The sequence below is a fragment of the Asterias amurensis genome, chromosome 5 (genome assembly GCF_032118995.1).
Source record: "Asterias amurensis chromosome 5, ASM3211899v1".
NCBI lineage: Eukaryota > Metazoa > Echinodermata > Asteroidea > Forcipulatida > Asteriidae > Asterias > Asterias amurensis.
The window spans coordinates 27,188,121-27,215,436 of record NC_092652.1 but is presented as its reverse complement, the minus strand read 5'-3'; the positions used below and the strand labels follow the sequence as shown (position 1 = coordinate 27,215,436).

Genomic DNA, 27,316 nt, shown 5'->3' with positions numbered 1-27,316 from the left:
AATATGGCAAACTAGCTGCACTCAAATTCCACTACACCAACCACATCAAAAGACAGGAGGCGACCATGATTATCACTTCACCACACTATTTGTTTTAAGAGAGGCTTATCCCTATTAAACTATGAGACTATGAATATAAAGGACAATATTAACACAAAGATCATTCGTAAAAGAAAATTGTGTTGAGTCCATTATGTTGAGTAGGACTACAGCGTTTTTAGTAAATTGAAAAGGGTATTTTCAGCTGAGTAATATGTTTTCTCTACACGCTAATCTAAGAGTTATCTCGTCAACCTTGTGTTTGAAAAAAGGTCCAGAGTATTATCAAAAGTTGTTTGAGAAATTTCGCAAACTTCAGACAAAATCCCCTGCCCCACCCCAACGTGGTGTTTCTGAAGCCTGCTTTAAAACACATGGAGTCGGTCATGGGGCGCTTAGTGCCCCCTTCAGGGTGTGTTGACCACTACAAGAGACCCCGCCGCCCGGTCGTGACTTTACCTTGGCCTTACAGATTAAGAACACCTTCCGTTATTGAATTCATAATCCTTATTCTACTCGGATATAAAATCAACATCAAAAGTAGTAACTGGTAGGAACATTTCTACCCTCATGATAGGAACATGAACATACTAACTTCGATCTTTTCCATATTTTTTATAAATCTTTGGGGCACAATAGTTTGCGGAAAGTTTTCTGTGTCAATAGGTACAAATATGGGTACAATGTGTAACAGATCATGGAGGTAGATGACCAGATACACCCACGGACTCAATCGGTTGGAAAGTTTGTCTCTTTCACACCAGCAATAAAACACAATTGAACTCTCACTTGATTCATCGAAGTTTATTCATACTCCATGATTGAACCTTGTGGAATTTGAAGAGTGGCCAGTGGGTCATGGATCAGCATTGTGATAGCGTCATCGTGTTCAGAGAACAATTCCTCACCACCGTCTAGTATCAACACACAACTGTGATAACTATAAAAACATTACCACATAAACAAACTGCATGTAATCCGTCTATCACAACATCAAACATACCAGAAGGCAAGTTCCACCTGTGGTTAAACCCAAAGCCCATAAAGGGAACCAGCTTTACAGCGTGAAGGCCAACAGAGCAACACCGTCAGCATACCCTGCGTCCCGTTCATTCAAGTATACAGCCAGAGCAGTAGTGGTGTTAGCCAGCATACCACGGCAATCGCTTGACTATAAACCAGTTAACAAACCACCTCTAATCTGCGAATACGTATTGTCGTTTGTTATCAAGAGGGTACTCCGTTGTGTACTGACAATAGTGTTTTGAAGCACCACCAAGAATCGAGGACTATTGCATGTGTTTAGGTCCAACCTTCATGTAGGGAGTAAAGTTGGGTAAGTGGGTTCCCCTGAAGCACTGACCAGTAGGCCTACACTGCTATACCACGTACCAGCCAAGTAGGCCTACACTACTATAACACGTACCAGCCAACCAACGATCTTCTACTACTGAGTTCTCCTGGAAAACAATAGCTCAAATCACCGACACCACTCACTGTGTCGAGTTTTTCATCACGTTTAAAGTTAGGAACCTCAAGCAAACCCAATGGCTACGACAGTTGACAAGGGTGCCTCAGCAACACCAGAAGTGCCTACCGTGGAATGCAGCAGTGAGCCGGACGACAGTGGTTCCCCAGTCACCCCAGTTTCTCCCAAGCAATGCCGGTTTGAGCTTGAGCCTGGAAGCCAAGGTGCTGTTCATTTCTCACCGCCTGTTTCACCGAAGGAGTGTCGCTTTGAGCTGGATGACCGACCAATGATTACCATCACTAACTTATCAGGAGTTACTGTCGCTGGAGATGGAGATAAGAAAGATGAGGAGGATGAGCGACATCAAATCCTACGCTACGTGGAGGAGAACATCGTGGGTAAAGATACCTGTTTCCCAGGACCATTCGGAGAGAAGCAAGGTAATTTATTTTACTAATTAAAATATTGCTTTCATAATTTCATTGTTTAATATCATTTTAAAAAATGTGTTCGTTTTTTTTGTATTTTGTTTTTTTTAAATATCAATCGTGGTTTAACAACAGGTTCTGTTGATAGGTTTTTATTATTGATAAATAAAAATATGTATCGGGACAAAGATATACACCGATGTGTATCAGCACTGTATACTCAGTACATTCCCGACCTCTGTGGAAAACAATCACAGTCATTACTCATGTGGGACTCGAACCCACGACTTGTGCAATTCTAGAGCTAGCATGGGGTGGTTCGAATCCCCTTTTTTTAGTTATTGTTGATTTTTTATAAAAAGGGTTCTATTGATTGATTGTTTTTTCACTCGTCTCAAATGGAACATTTTTTTCCAGCATTATCTTGTAGAATGTTGTAACTTAATTGTATAACTTGTATTGCTTATGTTCAATTCGCGTCAAACCTTGTAAAATACAATTACGGCTCTTGTAAAACTTTTCGTTGCCTGCCCTTGTTGCGTTCGTCAAAACTGAACTGCTAGCCCTTAACACACTTTTGTAAAACAATTTCTCGTCTGTGTCTGGTTTTGGAGCACACTACAAATTAATGAAAATGTGTTTTTAACGCGTGACTCTAAACAGCCTACAGCCCAAGCTGGATATATACACTTTCATAAGACACATTTGGAGCAAAATGTAGTCTGGATGTTCTTGGATTCAAAATGGAGTTGTATTGGCATGGAATGATGCACGGTTTCCCAACCTTGAAAACTGTCTCCGCAGGAATGGATCTTATTGTATTTTTGGCGCCAGTCTGGAAAAGCGTGAAAAAAAATTAATTTTGCTGAGTTTTTGTTATAATAATTTAAAAAAAATCGTAAATAAAACTTGAAATGCATCACCTTTATTTATTTATTTTTTTATTTAAAGGAAAACTTAGTTTGAGTGAAACATTTAGTCAAATTGGTTTTTTTTAAGTTACAAATTTGGTTCCCAAGCTTGCAGGGTGCGACAAAAATGTAATTAGGCCTAACATACATTTTTTTTTTACTTTTAAAAGTTGTAAGTTTTTCACTGATGGTAGGTTTGTTTGTTTGTTTGTTTGTTTTGTTCTTTCCGCCTCCTTTATTTCAAACCATACCAAAAATAAACACCACAAAAGGTCAAACATCGCATGTTTCTTTCAATAGGGGAATTTGACAGTGTTTTTTTAATTAATGGCCAATGATTTCACCAAACTTTTGTTCCATGGATCCATATTTCTTCCAAACCTAATTTCTGCATTCAGACTAAATACTTTTGTTGAGCTTTAAAATTAAGCGAGCTTTTACCTTTTAGTGGTGATTTTTTTTCCCGAGAGTTTTTGATTTTATATAGAGAGTCTTAAAACCAATTATACAACTCCTAAAATTAATACTCATCGCCACCATCCTCCTCGCTTGATCTTCACGGACATCTTATATAAAAGCAGAAACTTCTTGACGAAGAAGATTATACCGAGATTAAATAAACGTGGAACGACATTGACCACTCAGCCCAGTGGTCGAGTCCTTTTTAGTTTTTACAACAACGGAAGTAAATGGTATCCGAGTCAACTTAAACATTTAGGTGCCGCACAGACGACAAACGTGTTGATTACATCAAGGTTCACAGACCCTAAGTTCTATGATGTACTAGAAAAAAAAGTATTTTGAAATTTTTGTCCAAACACTCATTTCGTTAATATCCAGTTGTTGGACCTCTTATAATGGTAACTGTTTGATATTCCGACACCCCTATAATATTATGTTCCGACACCCCTCCGAAGAAAAAAAAATCGTAGTTTACTTGGTAGTAGGGTTTATGATGGTAAGATTATGGTTAGGGATAGGAAAATACACTAGGTGCGTCGTATAGTAAGTCGGAACATAGGGGTGTCCAAGTACAGGTGTGTATTAAACAATACAAAGCCGCTGGTAAACGAGGCTTTCGATTTTATTTATTTATTTATTTTAAATCTTTAGACATACACAATAGTTGCAAGTTGTACAGGGGCTGTCAAGGCTAAAACAAAAGTATAAAACTGTCATCAAAAGATGTGTAAAACCAGACCCCTGCCAACGATAAAAATATAATTATACAATATAAAAAGGTGATTGCACTGAAACATTTAAGAATCACAGAATAGAAATCATTAAAACACAAGCAAAATCAGACTATTGAAAACAAAAAACTATACCCACAACAAAACACCGCAGCGATAAGAGGAAGGGACAACACTACAGACAACATTGATCTAACACTACAGACAACATTGATCTAAGCATTGAGGAAATTAAAGAAACAAACTAAGTAAAAGACTCGGTATTGGTAATCAATTCAAGATAACATTCCTCGTCCATGCCCTTGACCAGTTACAATTATGGTTGTGGACTTGGCGTGTACCAAGGGGACATGACCGGTCAAGTTCATTGGAATTGATTGTAGGCCTACACTCACCATAGAGCTAGGCACTCGCCGTGCAATTCCATACCGATATCCTTGTACCGATATGACCTTATAATGTACTCTAGCTTTGCAGAGCCGGTTCTACCTCGGTCTACCGGAATGAACGTAATCTTGCTTTGCCCTGACATTACCGGGTATTGGTTCAGTGGTTGCAGCCCAAGGCTTATCTAGCCAATCGGCCAGTCACTGGGACCATGGCACGATGTACATTTATTACGGTCTACATTATTTTTACATTGTTGAAAACGCACGTAGCCAGAAAGTAGGCAACAAAAACAACTTCCTTCTGTAAGCAAAACACGGCAATATGAGCCATGAGGGGAACCCCATGTCCCATGTAAGTGTTTCTTGTACGACATACTGACATTATAAGTGAGGTAAAGCTAGCCCACATAACCCAATCTTATGATCATACATTCTCCATAAACACTGCATAGCCCGCTGACCTAATAATGTCAGTTGGAACACCAAAGAACCAGTAAAAAAAAAAAAAACTAGTCCAGCTAAGTTCAGTGTTGAACATAATCCCTATTTCTTGAACACAATGAGTCATTGAGGTAATTTTCACTTCTGGTGACTCATTAACTGTGTTTAAACTTTCACAGGTTGTTATTTTGTTGGTGACTCATTAACTGGTCTTCAACTTCCACAGGTTTGTTATTTGTTGTAAGGAATGTATATGTTGGGTTACATAGGTTAAAAAAATGCTGGTCTTTAACTAAAACTGAAAATGTCCTACCATTGTCGAACTTCAAGGAAGCACAATCACACAGGATATGGTATGTAGGCTAAAACAAACACGAGAAGTGATTGGCCTACTAACGAGGGATTTAAGCTCAAGGGCTCAATTTCATGGTTCCGTGCCTACCGTGAAATTCTGCGCTTACGGTGCCATGTAAAGCACACTGGTCCGTAGTAAGCTCATAAGCCAACAGAAAGCAGAGCAATGATCTTGAAATTGGGCACAGTTAGTGACATTCCAATCCCAATGTCTTAGTCCAATGGTTAGTACATGCAGAATAAGTAAAGATTTGCCCACAGCCTTGGAACAAATGACCCTTGACCTCACACGATGACGTACCGGATTGGTATGTTGTAAGTTGTAACCTCTAATTCACTGTCACTGTCAGTTCTATTCTACACTTTCCAACGCAAAGACAGTACAAGTTTGTCCCAGGAATATAGGAAACTGGTTAACCAGGAAAAGTTGTGGTCGAAAGTGTCAAGTTTAGCTACATGGGCCTATGAACGTTCGTGTATTGAACTTGATTTACACTATAAGTTTATCGAGGAAAGCAAAGTGTCGTCCAAAAAAGTGGTGATGACTATCTTTTACAAAGTTTCATGTTGTTGGGATACTTTGTACCATCTTGTTTCCCTTGCCTGCTCAAATAAAGTGTCGATAAACTATTATCCGACTGAAAAGAGGCTATTATTATAACATAACATAACAATTAAAATTTATAAGGCGCTATTCATAGCGCACTATAGAAAGAAATTAAGTGGGAAAAGGGTGAGTCTTAAGGACTTTACGAAAAGCAGATAGGGTATCAGATTCCCTAATGGCGCAGGAGGGAGATTGTTCCAAATCATGGACGGATTATGTTAAAAGGACACACACACCCCTTTGGTTTTTGGGCCGTTCGATTGTTTAATCCTATAAAAATGTTAGATATTACACAAAACAACTAACCTGAGAAAATTTCATCTCAAAAGTTGGTAACGTTTTTGAGAAATTGTCGAAAATCCGGAGCAGGAAGAATACTCTGTAATTGGAATACACACAAATTTGGGGGCATAAAAACTGATAAATGTTTCCATAAGCACATTTTAATACTTCGAAGTGAAATTAATATCAAAATGCTTTATTCTATCGAAAACTGATCTATGCCTACTTCTAAGTAAGCTTTTATTGCCAATGATTTTAAAGTGTGATTACCAAATAAAGAGTCTTATCGCTTTAAAATAACTTCTCATTGATCCCATGGGAAAACAAATTGACAAAGTCTTCCTTGAACAAGATACGGCAGACCTAGGCCCTACCCTTTGTCGTTAACAATTCATAAAATAAGTTGACATCACGATTGCAATCATGAAAGTGCAGATCTTTGGGCGCGCCTCTGTCATTCAGAAAACGCGGGGGAAAGGGGTTTGGTTGTTGATCAATCAAAATTTGTATTGTGAAAGGAAGTTCACACCCGGATAGAGATGTTTTAAATGTAAGATGTGCATGACCACACTTAATCGCGTGATACTGACAAGAAAAATCTATTTATTTAAAAAAGAAAATAATTCTAACCTAGATAAGGCAAGGTGATGAAATTCAAAAGGGGGACATGCTAAGGCAAACATTTTTTGCATCGTGGGGGTTAATTTTTGCGCCTTTGTGCAGTGAACTTAGCGGGGGGTTTGCGGGGGACGGTTTTTAAGCCAACTTTTGCAATGGCCCATTGAGCGTAGACTCGGCTGGCCTTATGCCGCCTGTATTTACTTTAACTTACGCAGGTGTGAACAGAAATCTATATTTTCCATAGTGTCAAGAGACATTGTTGAGTGGGTCATATTTGAATATCCGATGAGAGATGAGTTTTATGGCAATCTGTTGAAGCAATAAGTGGAATATCATGGGATGAAAGAGAGGGAAAGGGTTTTTGCTACCTGACCATGGTTACACTATAGTTGGAATAAAAACATATTGTTTACAATTAAAAAATAAAGTGACAAATAAATCAACTTTTCAACTATCACATTTGTCAATAGACAGCATTTTCATTAAGTTCATTCAATTATGAGCGTTCATTTGTCTTTCTAATATAATTTCCTCATATGATGTAATTTGAATGAATGTCGTATTGGTGTGACCGCAGTCTCCGTGTTTAGGAAAGCTCGCTAAAAATATAGGAACACTTCAGTCTGTTATCAGACCTAAATGATAGAATAAATGCAATGAAGAGGAACACATGGGTGAACACGTCCTGTAATACACCGTGGCTTATGGGGGTGGGGAGGACATGTGACGCGTGTGAGCCCATTGGCCGTTAAACCATGCATCTACCTACATGGTTAAACCGACCAATGTCTTTTTTCAAGTTATTAAAAAACAAAGATTATTTGAAAGCGGTGGGTGTTGGTAAGACTTGCTGAGAGTTTCAAAGACAAAGTGGGTGAAAGTGCACCGTCATCTTACCTCAACCACGGGCACCAGACACCCTAGCTACGCCTGCCCAATGCCTTTTAGTCATATATCCTATATGAATATGACGTTGGTAAACTCCTGGTAATATTTAGACTTCTACATCAACTTTAGTTTCTACTGATGTAACAACCAAATAAATGTCTTTTTCTGTCTCTATTTCAGTGGTTTACTGTGATTACACCGCCTCAGGAAGGTAAGTTCCTCTACGGACTCCTTAAATTAAATAATAACTGCAACTTTTTAAAAAGGAGAGATCGTCCAGCATCATCTTGGATGAATGACATAAAGAATTGGACTGGACAGCGTATGGCAGCTGCATCAAGATCAGCAGCAGATCAAGATGGTTGGCGTAAACTTGTTTTGACCACCGCGGCGCATTTTTCGCCACCGGACTGAAGAGGGAGAAACTTCTCTTCATATTTCTGGAACTGTGTTGTTGTTACAGTCCTTCTAAAGTATAAACTGAATGATTGTAAATCACTGTGTTCGTAAGATCATTGATGGATTCCTGGATGAACTAAAGGCGTCTTTCTGTCGTTTTAAACTTGTTGAAAGAAGAAGTAGTATATATTTTGTATTTAAATTATTGCCATACTTTAGTGTAGGATGAAGCAATACTTTTCAATGTGCCATAACAACATTGGGAACAAAACTCAAGTGTCTACAAACGGAAACATCAATTTAAATAGTTTGGTGCAATTCATCACTGTGTAGCTTGACGCTTGACTGAAATATTATGGTACCAAACATCCGGACATGTTTTTAGAACTTCAACAATTTAGGGTTTATGTTTCAGATGCGTCACCATTGCAGTCAACCAGTAGTGTGCCAATTATTAAAACTCTATTGTGTTGAACAGTTACAGTAGAGCATCAATGTTACCCCTCCTAGATTATTAACCACGCCCCTCTGCTGAAGTAACTACAGCTACATGTACGTCACTGTCAGTAAACCATGTGACGTCAGCAATAACTTACTTGTGAACTATAGCTGAAAATGGTATCGCAATCATGTGGTTTAGATGACGTCATGGGATTGTTGCATTGGCGTTGGTCAACTGGTTTGATTCCCAGGGCAAACATCTTCAAGACGGTGGAAATTGACCTTGTGGGAACATGAGGGGGTGGGGGAGGGGGAGGGTTAGGGTTACGTAATACTAGCACCTGCAATGGACATTATCTGCTGTATTCTGATCAGTTGAAACTTTGGAGTTATTCTTCATTCAGCCTCGAGTTTCGGTTGTAATGGAATATGCATCCATTGAGGAGCACCAGTTTAACTTCAAATTGACCAACAAAGAACATTAATTGTTGCTGGATCTACTTGACGTAAACATGGGGGAAGGGAATAAAGGATGAGGATGGATAACGGAACCCTCTTAGTTCCACTTCACTGTCATCTCCTACATTGAGGTGGTCTGTAGTTAGCGACTCGTCATTTAAGGATTGTACCCGCGTCAAGCGCCTCTAATGGCAGGTATTTCGCACTGATCTTTATTGTATTAAATAGAAGTCAGTTCAAGATGGTTCAACCATCTTCTAGAACTATGACAAGTGGGTTGAGATTGTCTAGATGGCTACTAAGTGGTGGAGATTATGCAATACCTGCAGCAAACTTCAAAAACAGTCACCACCTGTGATAGGTCTGCTGTGAAAAGTATTAAAAACTTGACGGATTACCCTGACTGAGTACCCTGACTGAGTACCCTGACTGAGTGCATTAAGTAGTTCCTGGGTGGGGGTTGAAAGGGGAGGGGATTGAACGGGGGGGTTGCAATATCTATTCGGATCTACTTCTTATAAACGCTGAGGAAGTTGAAGATGGCATTGTGGTATACTAGATGTTAAATTTGTGATATTGTGGTATAGTTAAGGTCTTATCGACCACCAGGGAGCATTCGAGACATGATTTAAGTCAACGGATGTGTCTTGATTGTCGATGACCTCTTGGGAGGCTTTTGCGATACCAGTCTTTTTGAAACAGTCTTCTTTTGGAGAGAAAAAACCCAGCATGAATGCCTATACGAGCTTTTATTGACTCGTCCTAACTTAGGAACAATCTTAAGGTCTGCATGCTGTAGTGCAGGGTTGGGACTCGTCCTAAGTCCAAAGATTAATCTTAAGTTTAGAAGAGTTTGGTGAAATCGACGGCTGTTTGCCGATTTATTGTTGGATTTATAGATGTGCTGAAATATTTCACATTCCTTGAGAGCTCAAGCGATGGATAAAGTGGGTCAGAAGGAGTTAGGATTTCAGACTGAAACGCAACTTGTTTCTCCCTCGGGCTTTTACAAAAAGATTGCCCTTCAATTAAGAGAAACAAAGGAAACGTCGTAGGTATTGTAAGTTTTTGTTTGTTTGTTTGTTTTTTTGTTGGGGTTCTGGGCATAAAGAATACTTTCTCTATGGTTTGGGTGTTGGATGTTTGGTTTGATTTGTTTGAGTTTGTTTGTTGGGGTTTTGTTGTTGTTTTGTTTCGGGTAGGGTTTTTTTTTGGGGGGGGGTAGGGGGTTACGGGAGGTTGTTACTCTGATTGTGATTTGTAGGTGTTCGGATTCTTCTTTGAGTTAATACTTGTTCTATTTTTCTGTTTTCATGATTGTAATTTGTGTTCTGTGCTTTTACGTTAATTATTGTATTGTTTATAGCACAATTCATGCAATCGAGAACATACTGTATGAAGGAAACCTATTCGAATTGATTTTTATTAATAGCACAATTCTGCAGCGAATCTTTAAAACTAAGCACGTTGAGTGTGGAGTGATTTTACAACAACTTGTGGACATTCAAACCAGCTCATGATAATCGTTTAAATAAACTCAAAATGTCAGCACCGTAGACTGTAATCTGCTAATGCTGAGCTAAAGTCAATATACCGGCCATGGGCCAAATTCTGAAAAGCCTCTAAGTACAAAATCGCTGTTATCATAGCAGAAGTTTTCATATGGGCTAAATGAAAGTTTGTCACGCCATTAAACAACTGTTGCATTTCTACCATTTGTCATTTTGGTTGCTAAGCAGGTTGCAACAGCAAACCCTATTTTCTCATTCAGTTCACAAACTTATATTATGGAGGAATGCTAAAACTAAGTCACACACCATGAATTTGTATAGCTCTAAGGTCACACAATGTTAAACTTGATGTATGCATTTGAAGTGACTCTATAAATCATATATTTTAGCCTGACGTTTGATAATCTCCATTATAGTTAGTTTTAATTGTTACAAATTTCTCTACAAAATATATTGGCGCGCAGTGAAAAGAGATTCACCGTTTTTGACAAATTGGTTCCTTAAAACTGTCTCTTTCCCCCTAGGCAACGAGGGTGCCACGGTTCATATATTTTTTTGACTTTGGGGTTAGTATTTTCTAGGACGATCATCACAATGGCAGGCCTGTATGCTTCATATTTGAAAGAACAAGGTTGTTGTGGTGCATTGTGTGAAGCGTTTTAAATTCCTTAATCAGGTTTCATCAGGTTTGCTAGGCTGACAATTTGAACGACTATTACGTAAGCAATGACTGATCTCAACTTAAGAGATCATCTTGCCATTATTCGGGGCAATCGGGTCTTGGGCGTGGTGCCGTCAACATCTATCGGCTCTCGCGGTTTAATATATTTCAGTAGCAATTTACCTCTGTTATTTTAAAATAAAGTAATCTAGTAAAAGTAATCACTAAAAAACAAAACATTATAAGGTCACCAAGGCATTTCTCCGTGGTAAAGGGAACCCTATATGAAGAAATTGTAATTTGTACTGGGTTCTTGCAAGAGCACCAGAATAGGGGGCGTTGAGGCAATCGCCTTCGCTGCTTCCGTGAAGGCCTGCGATAGTTTCGAAATCCGTTTTTCCCTTGGCTGACCCGGTTTAATACTTGATTTTGTTCTCCTTTTTTTCTTTAGGCCAGTGAAGTTTATTGAAGATTACATCACAAACCACGTCCACCCTTTGTATGCAAACACCCATACGACCACTGGGCTTATGTCTCGACAGACAACGCAGTTCCGCAAAGAAGCAAGGTACCCTTATTTAATTAGTTAATTAATTATATATGTATATAGTCTTCGTTGACGTTGGCATTGCCGATATCACAACACGAAATAAGCAACTGGAGAACAGATAGCTATATCGAATAAGCACCTTTCTTAAAATTAAAGAGAGTTTTTTTTCGAAACCTCGGCTGAGCTAGGCTTCAGGCTTAGTTTGATGTTGAACAACACCATACAAAATGTACGCTGCTTCAAAACAGATGGCAGAGCTCAAGCCGGAGCTGGAACATAAGCCGAGGTTTCTAAGAGGCCCTTAGTTTTGATCGAGAATCGTAAACTTGCACAGTCCCTGCGATCCTGTCGAAGTTGCGCCATCTACCGGCATCAAATACAACAACTAGCGTCGTCACTCAAGACTTTAATATCTATCACGTGATACTCATCTTTAATTCGCAAAAACCAACGTCACATTCTGGTGTCACTTCATTTTATAAATTTATTAAACATTTCATGCAGCAAATAACCTTGGTCCGGTGACGTTGTTTGCAAAGAATTATTTTTATAATGCACCAGAGTTGTTTGTATTATAGTTTAGTGCGATAATATTACCCTGATTTGCGTATTCAAAAATGTTTTCGCACACCTTGATGTTTACTATTATTTTAAAAGTAAATAATGCAATCATGTCTGCACCGGTGGGCCAAAGGTAATATTAGGGGTGAATCATTATCGTATGTTGGCAACGATAACACAGGACCGATTGCTCTGTGGAAAGACAGGAAAGGGCGGGAAAAACATCAAACAAACACACTTTAGTGCTCTTGACTTATGGTGGAGAGGAGTCACCGCATGGTTCAGTGGTTAGACTTGCAATCACAAGGTTGTGGGTTCGAATTCTACCAAGCTGAGCACTGATTTCACAATGACTATAGAATATGGTTGCCTATAGTGGCTGAATCACAATTTCTTGATTTGTGCAATTTATAATCAAATAGAGGTTAAACCAATAATTATGTGAGAAAGATTGGTTGTTGCCAGCTTAGCGTTTATATCCTCTTGTGGGAGTTTGCTAAGTTTGTTTGACTGGAAAATCATTCCAATAAACAAGCAAGCAAACACCACAACAAACAAATGAACAGATAGGCGCTTACTTTGTACCTTTAAAAGGCTTAGTTCTATCGTTCTATGGACCGTAGCTACGGTAAGCACATAGTAGGCATAACGTTTTACGGTAAGTAGAGCCATGATAAATCACTCGCTCTTTGTAAAAACCACCATTTTGTATTCTGAATGGTTGCTGTTGTTTCAGGGAGCTGATTAAACGCTGTGTTAATGCTACCGATGATGACGTAGTTATATTCACTGGAAGTGGAACAACAGGAGCTGTACATAAACTCATTACAGCTCTCGAACTGAAGGGAGATCGAGCTAAGAAAACGGTAATTCATTCCAGGCTTTTGTTTGTCGTGTTCCTAGTAGAACACTCTCGCTTCCTTACATACCGGTTTTTTATATGAGCGGCACCAGTCTCAATTTATTCAAACCTTTTGTCCGGCCACGTGGCTTTTATTGGCGAAAAACAAAATGGTGACATGAGCTTGTACGAGAGAACGCTGTCATATGAATCGCTTGGGCTTCGTCTTGGGCTCGTGCTTGGACTCTGACTTGGGCTCTGGCTTTGGCTCTGGCTTTGGCTCTGGCTTAGGCTCTGGCTCAGGCTTGGGCACCGGTTTGGGCTCTGTCCTTCTGTTTGAAGTCCTAAAAGGATATCGCACACGTTTTCTAAATAACTGACTGAGCCCAAGCCGTATTTTCGAAAGGCGGCCATTGCCAAATGTATTTTTAAATACAACCCCAATTACCAACATGAATATTCGTTTGTGTAAATTACTCTGCATTTACACAGATATAAAAGCCTAAACTTCAATGCAGCCTACATTTATGTGCCATGTTTCTTGTGTACAATTGCATATAGTGGATACTTAATATTCAAATCACGCGGGTTGTACATTAAATAAAATACAAGATGGTTTTGCCACCTGAAACTCTAGCAAAATGTCCGTCCCTTGAAACCTCGACAGATTGCAAAGTACAGTTTACCCTGTGTTCACCGATAGATTGATTTGGCGAAACTGCGTTGACCTTTGAACCATGAGTTCTTAAGTTGCCAGCCCTCTTTGGTAATGGCAATAACTGTGGACAGTCTGGTTTGTTTTTATAAGGAGTTGTTTACAACAATTACTCCCCGAGGATCTAATGTGGGTCAGGAATGAAACACGTGCATGAGCTTGGTTCCTTGTGTGAACAAGCTGTTAGTGGAACCCGTTGTTGCTTCATCTTAGTTTTGTTTCTCATCGGGTTCACAACAGTTTTAATTTAAAGTTTGTAATGCAATTTGAAGGCTACAAGAATGCTATTTAGAGATGACAAACTAGTTTCATACAGTGTTCCTGACAGTGATCATGTTTTGTGTGATCAACCATACTCATGAAACAACAATCCTGTGAACATTTGGTTAATGGGTTGTGGAAGTTAGGACAAAATAATGTGTGAAAAAACATGCACCATTTTTAGCATTCAGCTCTTGCGTTTAGATTTTCAGATAGGGTTTTCTCGAATTTGACTTCATTTCATTTGAACATTTTCTCAGAGGAAAACGTTTCTAGAGTGAATTTAATGATCAGTACGCTTATTATGAAGTTCGCACTTTTTTCTGTGAAATATTTTCACATCAAATGAAGTCATATTCGAGAAAACTGTGTCGGAAAATTTAAGCGCAACAACTGGTTTCGGTTGTTACAACTAAAATAAAGGTTTTTGTTATGATTGTCAATCTTGTGTTATACCTATAACGTCTGTTTTGGGATCATTAACTTGTGACAACAGTCGTAAAGATATGGTTAAAGGAGCTATAACTGACACAGAAAATATTTGATTTTCCTGCAGGTTGTTTTTGTTGGTCCGTATGAGCATCATTCTAACATTTTGCCATGGAAGGAGAGTGGTGCAAAGGTAAAACCAAGTTATGCTTTGATGTTTCGGATGGAATCGTCCACCTCAAATTCTAAAACAAAACTACGTTTCATGCCTTCACCTTTACAAGTCAATCATTTTTGACAGAAACAATCGTCTTATTTGGAAGGACAAATGTACGCCTCAAAAACGGAATTTTTTTTGTTTTAAAAACACGATGTGTGACTACTTGCTAGAGAATAACTATGTTCCTTTGAGAACTTGTCTCGTTTAAAATTCTACTGCTGCAGAGTAGATTTTCGGTAGACTTCTCAGCTTCAGGAACAGGGTTTTAAAATGGCTGTTGTTGACAGTCCTTGATAAACCAAATGCATTGTACTTGGAAACGAGATCGAGAGTTGGTAGCCTATCGTCACAGCTTTTATTGTGTTCTTTTTCTTTGTATTCTCAGGTTATCCGAATAAGGGATGCAGACCGAGGCCAAATCGATCTGAATCTTTTACAACAAAAGTTGAAGGTAAGAGCAATAATTTGGGAGTCGAGGACTAATCTCAGCTTACTTGCAACCGGTATTACTTTAGAGATCGATTTGCACTGATACTATTAGGGGTGTCTGTGTCTTCAGTCTAATGGTGGGGGCGGTGAAGGATTATTCGGTTTAGAGTATTTTAACGTGGTCAAAATGTACCAATCGAAAGTAATCGCTGTTTCATATAGAAACTGCCCAAGATTGATGTCATGATGGGTTGTCGTTCTTGTTCTTATTTTTCCCTTTTTTGTTTTGCTGTTTTCTTGATCGTCTTCCTTTCGTATCCTTTATATGTATACATTTAAAAAGTTACTGTAAAATCGAAGATTCTTTTATGATACAATCGTCTAGTGAATATATTTATTTTAATTTTGAACGTTCAATTTTATTTCTCTATAGCTAATAGTACGGTCAGATGAAAATTCCTTACACGGTTTAAGACATACATAAGTATGTCGAGAAGCCCCATTGGTTGTTTCGGAGCTGTTGTTAATGTAACTGACCAATGAAAAGTGTAGTGTCGTCAGTCAAGGTTCGTTATTGGTTTGGTTCTCGGCCTCTAATAACACACACGACCAATAAGCACGCTTCTTTCTCTTCCCTACAGCAATACCAACGTAAGTCCAAGTTTCTTATTGGCTGTTTTTCAGCTGCGTCTAACGTGACTGGGATAGTAACTGATACAGCAGCAGTTTCTGGACTATTGCATCAATATGGAGCTCTGGCATTCTGGGATTATGCCACTGCAGGTAAAACAACAATTTTTACCACACAAAAAATCAGTTTTTAACAATTTATTACCTTCTTTTAGCCGCTACCTTAAGATATGTTGATTAGTTTACCAACAGTAAGTTATTTTTATTTGTTTAAAGACATTGATTTTTTAGAAAGACTCTAGCGTCAAAACGTAAGGCCAAATTCCATTATACCATAGTAAGCAATTTGCAACAGCTAATTTTGTATGTCTCAGTAATGATCGTAGAAATGTAAGGTTTAATTAAATAAGTTTAAGTTTCTCACCCATTTTTTTGAGGTTATTTTTTATGTTCATTTATTTTTATTTGCTTGCAGGACCGTACCTCAATATTGACATGAACCCACCAGTCGAGGAAGATGGGGAAGGCGGGTAAGTTTCAGGCCAATAGAGGGCGCAGTTACGATGACGTTGGAAGTTTAGAAATGTTGAGGCTACGGCTACGACTACGTCCTTTGCCTGCATTGATAATGTTAAATAAAATACCTTTCAGTAATCCGGCCGTAGCCACATAGCCGAAACCATGAATCCAGACTTTGCCCTCGTATGAATCTTCCTTTTGTTTTACTACCTATGGCTATTAAACTTGTCTAATTGTTTGATGATACTCCCACTTGACCCACCTGACGCCATCATCTCAAAAGACCCTTCGCATTGATGACCGCCATCTTTGATGAAACGTGCACGCGTGCGCAGCGCGTACACGCGTGCATCTTTCCAATATGTCATGGTGGTCAATAACGTCATGTGCTACCCGTCTTTATAACACCCCATACAAATATTCTGCCTTTTCATTGATTTAGAGCGCGTCACATGATATGTCTTAGTTTTACTAGACGGCGGCCGTGTGATAGTGCATCGTTTGCCGTGTGGTAGTCCGACGACTATCACACGGCATGCAGTACCCAGACGTCTTTTATCCACCTCGAACCCAATCAGTTATGCATCTGTGTATCTGAAACGCGCGTACGAACGGTACATGTGTATACGAAGATGATAATAGTCTGTTGGGTGTGTTATAAAACAAATATTGACTGCTTTAACTCGTGCTATGTTTAAAACTCCGACCCCCTCGGTTATCCCGGACCGTTCCATTTTCCCTCGGCTGCGCCTCGAGAAAATAGAACGCTCCGGGGATCACCTCGGGAGTCGTAGTTTTACCATAGCACTCGAAGCAGTCAATATTTGTAAAAAATTAAGTCTTGGTTGCGCTATGAGTCAATATCACTATGTAGGAAGATTAAACGCTTACCAGTTGGTACTCTAAAATAGCGGTCCTGACAAAGTCGCCATGTACGAATGGTCTTTAAGATAATGCTCATTTGTATGCATAAGTTGTTTGAATAAATACTTCAAAATTACAGTCCATATTTAATTTATTGTTAAAAATATAACTTGTATTCCATGTTTCATTTAAGAATGCACAAAACTATTTCCGAAAAATGCAGCTCCCAATTTATTAAACTTCCACAATGAAACATCATAATGACTGCAAATGTCACACGATCAATCATTAACAATCCAGTATATTGTGTTCTTAAAATACCTTGATGAAATGAATATCACATTTTAAATAAATATTGTATATAATATTTCCTTCATCTAGAATGGAAGCCTTGGATCTCAGCAAAGACGCCGTCTATTTGTCTCCACATAAGTTCGTCGGTGGTGTCGGAACTCCTGGTAATTATTTCCTTTCAAATCTTTCTTTATTTTGAAATTAAACTCCATTTCAGTCTAGTCAGCAGACGGAGTTTCTAAATTTAGAATTTTTTCTGTCAAATGACAAAGCTTCACCTTGTATAAAGTCAGTTTTTAAGACGAATGACTTAAAATAAGAACTTTGAAAGGTTGGTGTTGCGTTTCGTCTAGCCAGCACCACTCGAGCCTGTCCAGGCACAGGACTATACCCGTTAATGAGTGTCGAGTTGTCAATTTGCTGGGGGCTAGCATGGGGGTCGAGTCAAGACGACTTGACATCTTGACTGATGATGACCAATCTGCAACCACATGTGAGAAATGTTTTCCTAGGGTGACTGCAACTGCCCCCCACCCTATCTTTTGAAATTTTAAGGATATTCATTTTGGTTTTTACCAATATAAACCGATGTGTGTAAGCAATGTGTACTCTCCCGGGTTCTGTGAAATGTTGTTATTTTTACATCCTCTCCACAATATAATAATTTTAAAAATTCTGACATAACAAACGCACATAAAATGGGCTTGTTAAACAAACATTCAAACGAAAACGTTTTAATTGGCCAGAAGTGACACGCCCTCTCCTGAAAAAAACCGGTGCACCCCATTGTGACCCCTATTATTATAACCTAGTTTCGTTACTGGTAGACTTTAAATCTTGTGTTTTTTGTGGTTTTTTTAATATTTTATTTACTTAATCTGTCGGCACCATGCTGTGACTTTTAATAAGTCTAGACTACTCATAAAGACATTAACGCTTGAATGTGTTCCCATTATGACCTCATAAAAAAAACAAGCAGTGCGTGAAATCAAAAATCTGATATCTGTAATTTGATAATTGTGGTGTAACATGATATTGACGTATTATTTTACAGCGAGTTTATAGTTTAAAACAACCTGAAATAGTTATTTTCTCACTGTTTAAAACAGTGCACTAAACATCAACTTCTCCGAAATAACTTCATAAATCTTCCGATTAATTGTAAAATAAAACACATCGTTATCATTCCAAACATAGCCCTGACGGCCTTACACTTTCGTAACAGTACCTATATACTGGAAAAGTCCTATATAGGAGACGGACAAGTTCTGCTTGATCAAGTGAGATTCGGAACAAATTCGGTTCACAAAAGATAACACTGCCCTGTTTGCGTTCATTCAGTTTTTGAGTTAAATATAAACCAATTGTTGTGCAAGCTGATCTGTGTGCAGATTTTTATTTTCAATCAATTACCTGGTATTTGTTCTATAACATTTTGTTTTCGTCAGGTCTTTTGATTGCAAAGAAGAAACTTTTCATGAATGCAGTGCCAGGTTCATGTGGCGGTGGAACTGTACTTTTTGTAAGTAATTTGGAGAGGAAAAAACACGCAACAACAGTAATACAGCTTCCCATTGTTTGGAAGTATCATAAAGTCACATAAATTGCATTTCCTTGAAATTGTCCATCTGTTTATCATGTAGCAGCAGGGTTAGGCCCACGACTTTTTCCATGAAGGTTTGCCACAAAATAAACACCTCTTTTATTTGAAGGATTTAGTTGAAAAAAAAAACCGATCGACTAGTTCTGTTTTATGATCAATCTACAATCTTCATCCACATCATTCAAGACTGCCCAGACTTCAGACCACCACAAGGCGAGCAGTAACTCAGAGATTTCGATGAGGATACCATCAAGTGGCTTGAAGTCACTAAACTATCAAACTAGTTATATTCAAACGAGGGAAGAAGAAGACGTAGAATAGTTAATTTTGTAAAACATCTCTTACTTTTTTATACCTTGTAATTTGGAGAGTATAAAACACAACAATATCAATACACAATGTTCACTTCAGTACAGTGATCAACCGAAAGAAGAAAAAAAATGCGTTCTGTAACTGTTCATTTAACTCATAAATAAATCATGTACAATCCAAAGATTTTCAGAAGCCGGGTTTATTATTTGAGAATTCTTGTTGTTACTTTTCTTCACTGTAGGTGACTCGTGACACACACCGTTACGTCTCTAATATCGAGGAGCGTGAAGAGGGAGGTACTCCGGCCATAGTGGAATCAATCCGCGCTGGGCTCGTCTTCAAACTTAAAGCGGTAAATTCAATTCAATTCAATTCAATTCAATCAATTAAATAAATATAAAAAATGAGGTATGGCGTATACATCACTGCTGCACAAGTTGGTTTGGTTAAATTTGTCTGTATACCCGATCCACACCATGCACTCTTATAGTGTCCACCATACCTCAAAAAGGCAAATGTTTATTGTCCATAAAATGAATAATTTGCTTTCTAGATCATGCTCATAACAGTAAAAATATTTGTAAAATTACAAAATAATAATTTATGCTGAAGTTACAAAATTTATACTATGAAACTTAAAACTTTATTTAACACTTGGGCATATCAACAACAAAAACTTCTTTATGAGAGAGATAAAACACCGTACGTAAAACAAAATTCATTTTATGTTATATTTCTTTTTCAGGCCATCACCCCAGATCTCATCGAGGAAAGGGAGCACGACTTGTCATTGTAAGTAGGCCTACTGAGAAGTACAGGACATTCCCGGACAATCCTGGATGATACCAAAACGCGTATTTTCCTTTGTGAGAAGGTTTGGCTTGGAAAAGAGCCGATGGTTTATGGCCTCGACTCTTTATAGAGCCAACACTCTGCCCAAAGGAGATTTACACATGGCCTTGAAGCAGCAAAATTATCAGAAAATATACTGTTATTCAGCCACACCATGCAAAGTTCAAACATTACTTAAGATTTAAATGTGCATCAGTAATGATGAGATAACAACTTGGATGTATCGGAGTATAGCAAAAGAGAAAACAATGCATAGAAACTAACTGCATCTTCATTATTTCTTGATCCACCTCTAGGCTCGCCTTTAAGAAATGGAGACGTAACCCTAACCTCATCTTTCTGGGTAGCACTCGGGCTGAAAGACTTCCCATCTTCTCATTCCTGATTGTACACACCCCTAGTGGTAAGGTTCTTCATCATAACTTCGTAGCTGTGCTTCTTAACGATCTGTATGGAATCCAGGCTAGGGGTGGATGTGCATGCGCAGGACCGTATGCGCAGGATTTGCTTGGTATCGACGAGCCAATGGCAGCACAGTTCGCTGATTTTCTGGTTGATACGACAAGGTAAAATATGATATTTTGTGTCTCAAACATTTTATTGTAAAATAGTGCTTTGTCTCTGTAGGATGCCTTGCATCCAAGTATTATGATAAAACTTAACTATACCCAAAACCAAGTACGCATCCTATAGTATTACCAAATACTTTTAAGTTTAAAAACTTTTTATACTTCATCTCCACTTTAATGATGACCATTTGTACACATGAAGGGGGTAGATGTTATGTAGGGGTGGATATTTGGTTGATTGATGTCCAATTTCCTTTTTTTAATCAAAGTTAATAACACACCGGAGATCTTAATCACTCGATTGGAGAGAAGTAGGTCACGTCATATACCGCGCATTTTGCATTGCACGCTATATACACTACAACAAAGGGTAATTTGGGCGTACATAAATATCAATAGTCAATTTTGGTTGAGAGTTTGCAAACTGCTTACCAACCAAAAGGACGTGTGGTATAAACGCAAACAAATTGTTAACGGCCTGACGTTTCGACCCTAGCAGAGTCTTTCATTTTGGTTGGTCAGTAGTTTGCAAACGCTATTTCCCTTTTCGGTTATGTTGCAAATTTTTCTTACGGTTTGATTTTTGTTTCTTTACTTAGGGAAGAAAAAGGAGCCACTAAAAATTCGAAGTCAAAGAAAGCTCACAAGTCACTGGAGATCATGAAGTAAGACTTCTACTTTTAATAATCCCGACTCAAATAAAAATTGCAAGTCTGTTAAGCGTGAATGGTATAGTAATTGTTTAATTAATCATAATAATAATAATATGGAAAACTTATAATGCGCCATGTCTGTCACAGATGACACTCCTGGCGCAGGGACCCTAACAAAGCTTACATCTAGTAACTAATTAAACAAAATAAACAGAAGGAGAAACAGCTGATGAGAAGAGGTGGCTTTTGAGTTTGTTCTTGAAAGTGTTGAAGGAAGTTTCCTTTCTCAGTTTTATTATAAATAGATACATGATAGAAACAACATCTCTGACTCAGTCTGCTCTGACGATGTGGCTTTGGCTGTAGACTTGATTACCAATAGCCATGGTGAAAGCCAGACCCTATATATGTAAAAGCGGTCATCCGATGCAATAATGTGCTAATATGAAGTAAAACAATGTCCATAATTTTTTCCCAAACCTCGTTGGGTTGACTAAGATAATTATATTGTGAGTAACTACCAAAAGTGTCCAGTACCTTTAATACTTTACATAAAATGAGTGTATACTTAGTCAAGTGGATAACCTTTATGGAAAAATGGTTATAGGCCTAATGGTAACCGGTTTATGAGAAGCAAACCCCAGTTGTTTCAATCACTAACCTTAACACGTGATGCAACATTCTCAAAAAAGGGCTGAGTTTAAATGTTTGTTTTCTTGTTGCTTCATAATAGACCTGGATTCACTCGATTGAATCTGCCTTTCTTCTTCTCCGACGAGGTGACTAACTTTGTCTTAGAGGCCATTGATGATGTCGCCACCAACGGCTGGAAAATGCTACCACAGGTAAATCTTTATTACCAACAGCGGGAACTATTAGTTTACTTCTGGTAAACGGTTGATATAACTTCTGGTAACGGTTGTTATCACGGGTAAATGATTATTATCACCACTGGAGAACTATTAGTTTACTACTGGTAAATGGTTGATTACCACTGGTTAATGGTTGTTATCACCGGTAGGCCTAATGGAGTGTTACATCAATGTTACACAGGTAAACGGTTTATTGTTTACCAGTTTCTCAACTTGTTTTAGAAGGTAAAAACTGGTCCTAAATTTCAAAGAGCGTTTGATTTACTTTAACAAGGCATATTGTAAAGCTTAACAATTAAAGAGATAACAGGCAATATTTATCTGGCAACTTGCCTCCGAATTTGATAATCGACATGTTCTCATATATTCTGTGAATTCAGTGCTAGTTTTATGTCCAAATGTTTTCTGCGTCATCGGGGACATTTCCCCATTTCTTTTGACGGAGCTTAATCCTCTCCTCAGTACACAATGTTTGCCGAGTGTTCAAGCATCCTTAACCACACACTCGAACTCGAAGTCTGCTAAAAACACTTTTTGAATTTCTTGATTCATCTTGTTCCTTCAAGTGTTTCCACCAAGTGTTCTAAACTGGTTTGTGATTTATTTCCAGTATAAGTTTGACATGCTCACCGGAAGTTGGGACTACACGGGTCAACAAACAAGTGACCCGCAAGGCGTTTTAAATGAAACAGCGCCCGCTGGAGACAGTTTGCTTACCACAGAGTTCGTTAAGGGAAAGTTCAGAGCTCCGCCAAGTCCATTTGTGTCAAGGAAGACCTATGTTCAAACATCGAAATTACAGGTATGATAAATACTAATAATAGTAAACTAGTAAATAGTGAAGTAGAATAACTTGCGGATTAAATTTGTCAAAAGGTTTGAGCTGAAAAAGATGGTTAATTGAAACTTGAATAGCCTTTCTCAAGGCAGTCTTATTATTCACTCCGAAAAGTCGCCGCTGTAAAGTGACCCACTCGTATACACTATGTCACATCGCTCAACGCCCAGAGTACGACTACTGTGCACAAGTCATCCGCACTCCGTACAAATATCCGCATGCGGAGGCCTTTGGCCGACACGGCCGACGACGCATGCGAAAAGCGTACGGGGGCGTACGGGGAGTGAATAATTCGACTGCCTTGAGCAAGGCTAAACTTGAAAGGCATTCTGTCGAAACGATTCTGTTATAAACTACTAGTATCAAACCCAGGGCAGCAAGGCCGTGTTCGAAATGGCGGCTACAGCTAGATCTCTACGTCATCATGTGTTGAGGTAAAGGACGTCCTTAGCAACACCCTTAGCAACAGCCGTAGCCGTAGCCGTAGCTGTAGACGTCGATTCGGATAGGCCTATCAGCCACAAGGCTGACAAATGTTGTGTAATGCGATGTTAATGTTAAGTCAAATCACAACAAACGATTGATGATTGTATCTAGAACTTATTCATTTTCTGGAGTTAAACCTATTTTTGTTTTTATGTTGTCTTTTTCAGGAGACTTTACAGATCGCTAGCGTGTTTTACAGTGAAGCGGAGGCCAAATGTAACGAGGTAAATATTTATGTTTTGTTTGCGGTAACATCCACCAATTGTGTGCCTACTTGCTGGGTATTTTGTTTGTTTTAGAACTTGTCTTGTTTCATGTTCTACTACCGTGGAGTAGTTTTTTTCTGGAATCTGGAATTCACCGTGCAATGCCTTAAATCACACAAACCACCGTTTTAAACTGAAGTGACTAGGTAAATTTAACAACAAGTCAACAACAATATCATTGATACGCAACGGGTGGATCTGACTCGATAATTAATTGATACCTTATAAATCATCCTTGACAGCTTAAATCAGCGGCTGATGATGACCTAGCTTCAGCTGTTGGTGATGCCAGCATGATTTGGTTCCTCCAACCACAAGAGGCACTTTCTCATCTACGTGACCCATCGCTGGACCAGACAGACAGCGGCCCGAGCAGGGGGAATACTTTCCGTATCAAGGTGAAGAATGTTCCGTTCAAACCGAGACATTCAACGGCACGAAGACGCTGGTCGTCACGGAAGAAGCCTGTCAAGAATACGGCAAAGGAGACTGGCAAGCAGACTATGAAAAGTTGTACGATATTGTAAAGTCTCATGTCACATTGTACGGGACATTATGTACAATACTTGAAAGTCTCATTACACATTGTACGGGAAAGGTGCAAAAAGGGCAAACAGAAGGAAACCACTTTTTTAACAGCAATTTCACTCACTGGTTGAACATAATTTCAAGGATTCATTTTAAAGACACTGGACACTATTGGTATAAAAAATTGAAGCACTTTGAGACGCCCTGGTTATTATTTTGTATTATTATTGTCAAAGACCAGTCTTCTCACTTGGTGGATCTCAACATATGCATAAAATAACCAACCTGTAAAAAATTCAGCTCAATTAGTTGCGAGATAACTATGAAAGAAAAAACACCGTTGTCACACGAAGTTGTGTGCTTTCAGATGCTTGATATTGAGACCTCAAGTTCTAAATCCGAGGTCTCGAAATCAAATTCGTGGAAAATTACTTCTTTCTCGAAAACTACGTTACTCCAGAGGGAGTCGTTTCTCACAATGTTTTATACCATCAACCTCTCCACATTACTCGTTACCAAGTAAGGTGTTATGCTAATAACTATTTTGAGTATTTACCAATAGTGTCCACTGCCTTTAATATTGTTAAACTTTGAGCGTTGGATTAAGTGACGAAAACAAAATTGCAAATTCATATGAAATGGTAGTTCAAACAGTTTTTCAGGTTCAACCAAAGCATAAGTTAAAGTATATACTGACAAATTTTTGCTAGCTGAAAGCTAAAAAAATGCAAAAGAGAAGGTCCAAAGGTTGCGGACACAAATTTAACGAAAATATTATGTAAATAAATAAGTTTAACAACACAGAGGGCGCACTTCGTCATATTAGTTAGTAGGTAAACATATGGTTGAAAGTGGATTTCCTTGTGTCTGTATCATTGTGCAAGGGGCGATATGCGAGAATGATTTTTACTATCTAATTCAAACTTTATTTAATCCAAACCCGAGAAGATATCAGTAATCATCCTAAGGAAATGAGAAATGATCAACAGAAGTTTAAAAAATACAGAAATTACAAAGTTTTACATCTGAGTATTAACCAAGAAAGTTTTAAATACAAAAAGAAAAAGGTATGAATGTAGAAGTTGGTAAAGGGTGTTACGAATGTAAATAACTATTTTTTTACGAAGGTGTTTGTCTGTCCTACATCAGCTACGTGTTCTTTCCAGGGGCATTTGTTGGGTTGTTTTGTTTTGTTGTTAAATTCAAGCAATTTTGGCAATTATCTTTCTGACTTGACTGACTTCCAAACTTGGGCCTCTGTGTTTTGGGTTTTTTTTTTACCATATATGGACTTTTATCTGATTTTCGATAAAACAATTATAATTGTAAAGTTAAGGAAGCATACGGTTCGTTATCACAAGAGTACTGAAAGTTTATAATCTAAGCGTTTGTTGTAAATAATAATATAATAATTTTAAGATGGGATTTTTTAATGTTTATAGTCTTTACGACAGTTGTTGACTTATAATAATAATGTGAATTATGGTAAGTCAATTATGTTGATTAATGTTTACAATGTGATTGTATGGGTTTAAATATTTTCTTTGATCATAGATCTAAATGTTTAACAGTTATATTGAATACATGCTGTTTTTGTTCGCAGTACGACGTTTAAACCATATGTACCCCCAGAACAAAATGGTGTTGGACTTAGGTCTGCAGATTGTGTTTTACATGGTGTCAGGCATGTCATCATAACCGGAAGACAGTAATTTGGGTTTTGAGTTACTGATGATGACTGGGTGTTAGACTAATGACTGCACTAGTAAACTGTTTATGCCAAACAGAGTCCAACTATTTGGGTGTTGGGTAACTGATTGATGTTGGGCTGTGGACTGTTGTTAAATTATGTGGTTAATAGATTTAAATTTGCATCATAAATACTTAAGACAACTTTCCCTAGTTATGTGGTGTTGGATTTGTTTGATCGGGGAAAAGGATCCTAGTAATATTCACTTACAGCGGTTTGGGGTAATCTTTTCACACTATTTTAACTAAAACTGTAAAAAGGTAATACTATTTTATATTTGAATTTGTCATTGGTAAAATCGGGGCAATACTTTTCTTCCACTATTTTTTTTGACGGCGCATTAAATAAGAATCTATATGAAGGAAAATGGCAGAGAAATCTCATGATATGTTCAGTGTACAATTGTTGCACGCTGTGACGGGTTCCATGGCGTTTTGTACACTCGAGGGGGGAAAATGGCCCCTCGAGAGTGTACAAAACCCACGGACCCCAGTCACAGCGTGCAACAATTGTTTTGTTATACCTTTGTACAATGATGTTATTCCTCTTCTCGAAGTTCTGTTGTCATCTTCAAACATTATTACGACGGAATACTCATTGTTTAATAAGCAGGCGAACAAGAAACAATTCAGTCACAAGCAATGTATATGGCATGAAATTTTGCCCAGTAACATGTGTAAAATAAGTGAGTTTTTTCGTGCTTAAGCAATTTTTTTGCTTAAAGGGACACACCGGCCGAATTGGGCTATTTGGGCTACAAAATAGACTAAGATATGACTTCAACGGTCTTCCAGGAATGAAGAAGAACAGTCCTTAAAAAAATCATCAAATTTAGCCGTTTTTGAGCATTTTAAGACAAAAACGCAGGTCGCGTGATTATTCTAACCAAAAAGTGGTACAAACAATCACGTGACCTTCCGGGCTAGTTTTACTTTCAGCCGTCTAAAAGTAACTTACTTAACCAAATTTAAATCTTTTTTTTACAAAATTATTTACGAATAATTGACGAAAAAGATCATGTATTCAAATTATCGCTACAAAATGTAAATAATGGTGAAAAATCTAACGTAAGATTCACATTCAAAGAGTCCGTGTAACGGAAGCTTGTTATATGGCCGCTTTGGTTTTTTAAAATCATTTTTTGCTAAATACGTGACATTTTGATGATTTTTTTTACAG

General features: G+C 38.2%; 1 protein-coding gene across 1 annotated transcript; it reads left to right on the top strand.

Moving 5' to 3' along the window:
* The first annotated feature begins 845 nt into the window (after positions 1-845).
* Positions 846-26,502, top strand: LOC139937610 (uncharacterized). Its single transcript, XM_071932832.1, has 18 exons — positions 846-1,950; positions 7,805-7,835; positions 11,547-11,663; positions 12,943-13,072; positions 14,580-14,645; positions 15,058-15,123; positions 15,743-15,884; positions 16,207-16,261; positions 17,496-17,572; positions 18,857-18,930; positions 19,565-19,675; positions 20,069-20,115; positions 20,472-20,741; positions 21,344-21,409; positions 22,131-22,242; positions 22,880-23,071; positions 23,761-23,817; positions 24,102-26,502. The coding sequence occupies exons 1-18, from the start codon at positions 1,587-1,589 to the stop codon at positions 24,384-24,386; spliced, it is 2,262 nt and encodes a 753-aa protein (XP_071788933.1). The 5' UTR covers positions 846-1,586; the 3' UTR covers positions 24,387-26,502.
* The last annotated feature ends 814 nt before the right edge of the window (positions 26,503-27,316 follow it).

Coding starts and splice junctions, on each gene's coding strand:
- LOC139937610 (XM_071932832.1), top strand. CDS start 1,587: ATGGCTACGACAGTTGACAAGGGTGCCTCAGCAACACCAGAAGTGCCT. Junction 19,676..20,068: donor TCGTCTTCAAACTTAAAGCG/GTAAATTCAATT, acceptor TTTCTTTTTCAG/GCCATCACCCCAGATCTCAT. Junction 23,818..24,101: donor CGGAGGCCAAATGTAACGAG/GTAAATATTTAT, acceptor CATCCTTGACAG/CTTAAATCAGCGGCTGATGA.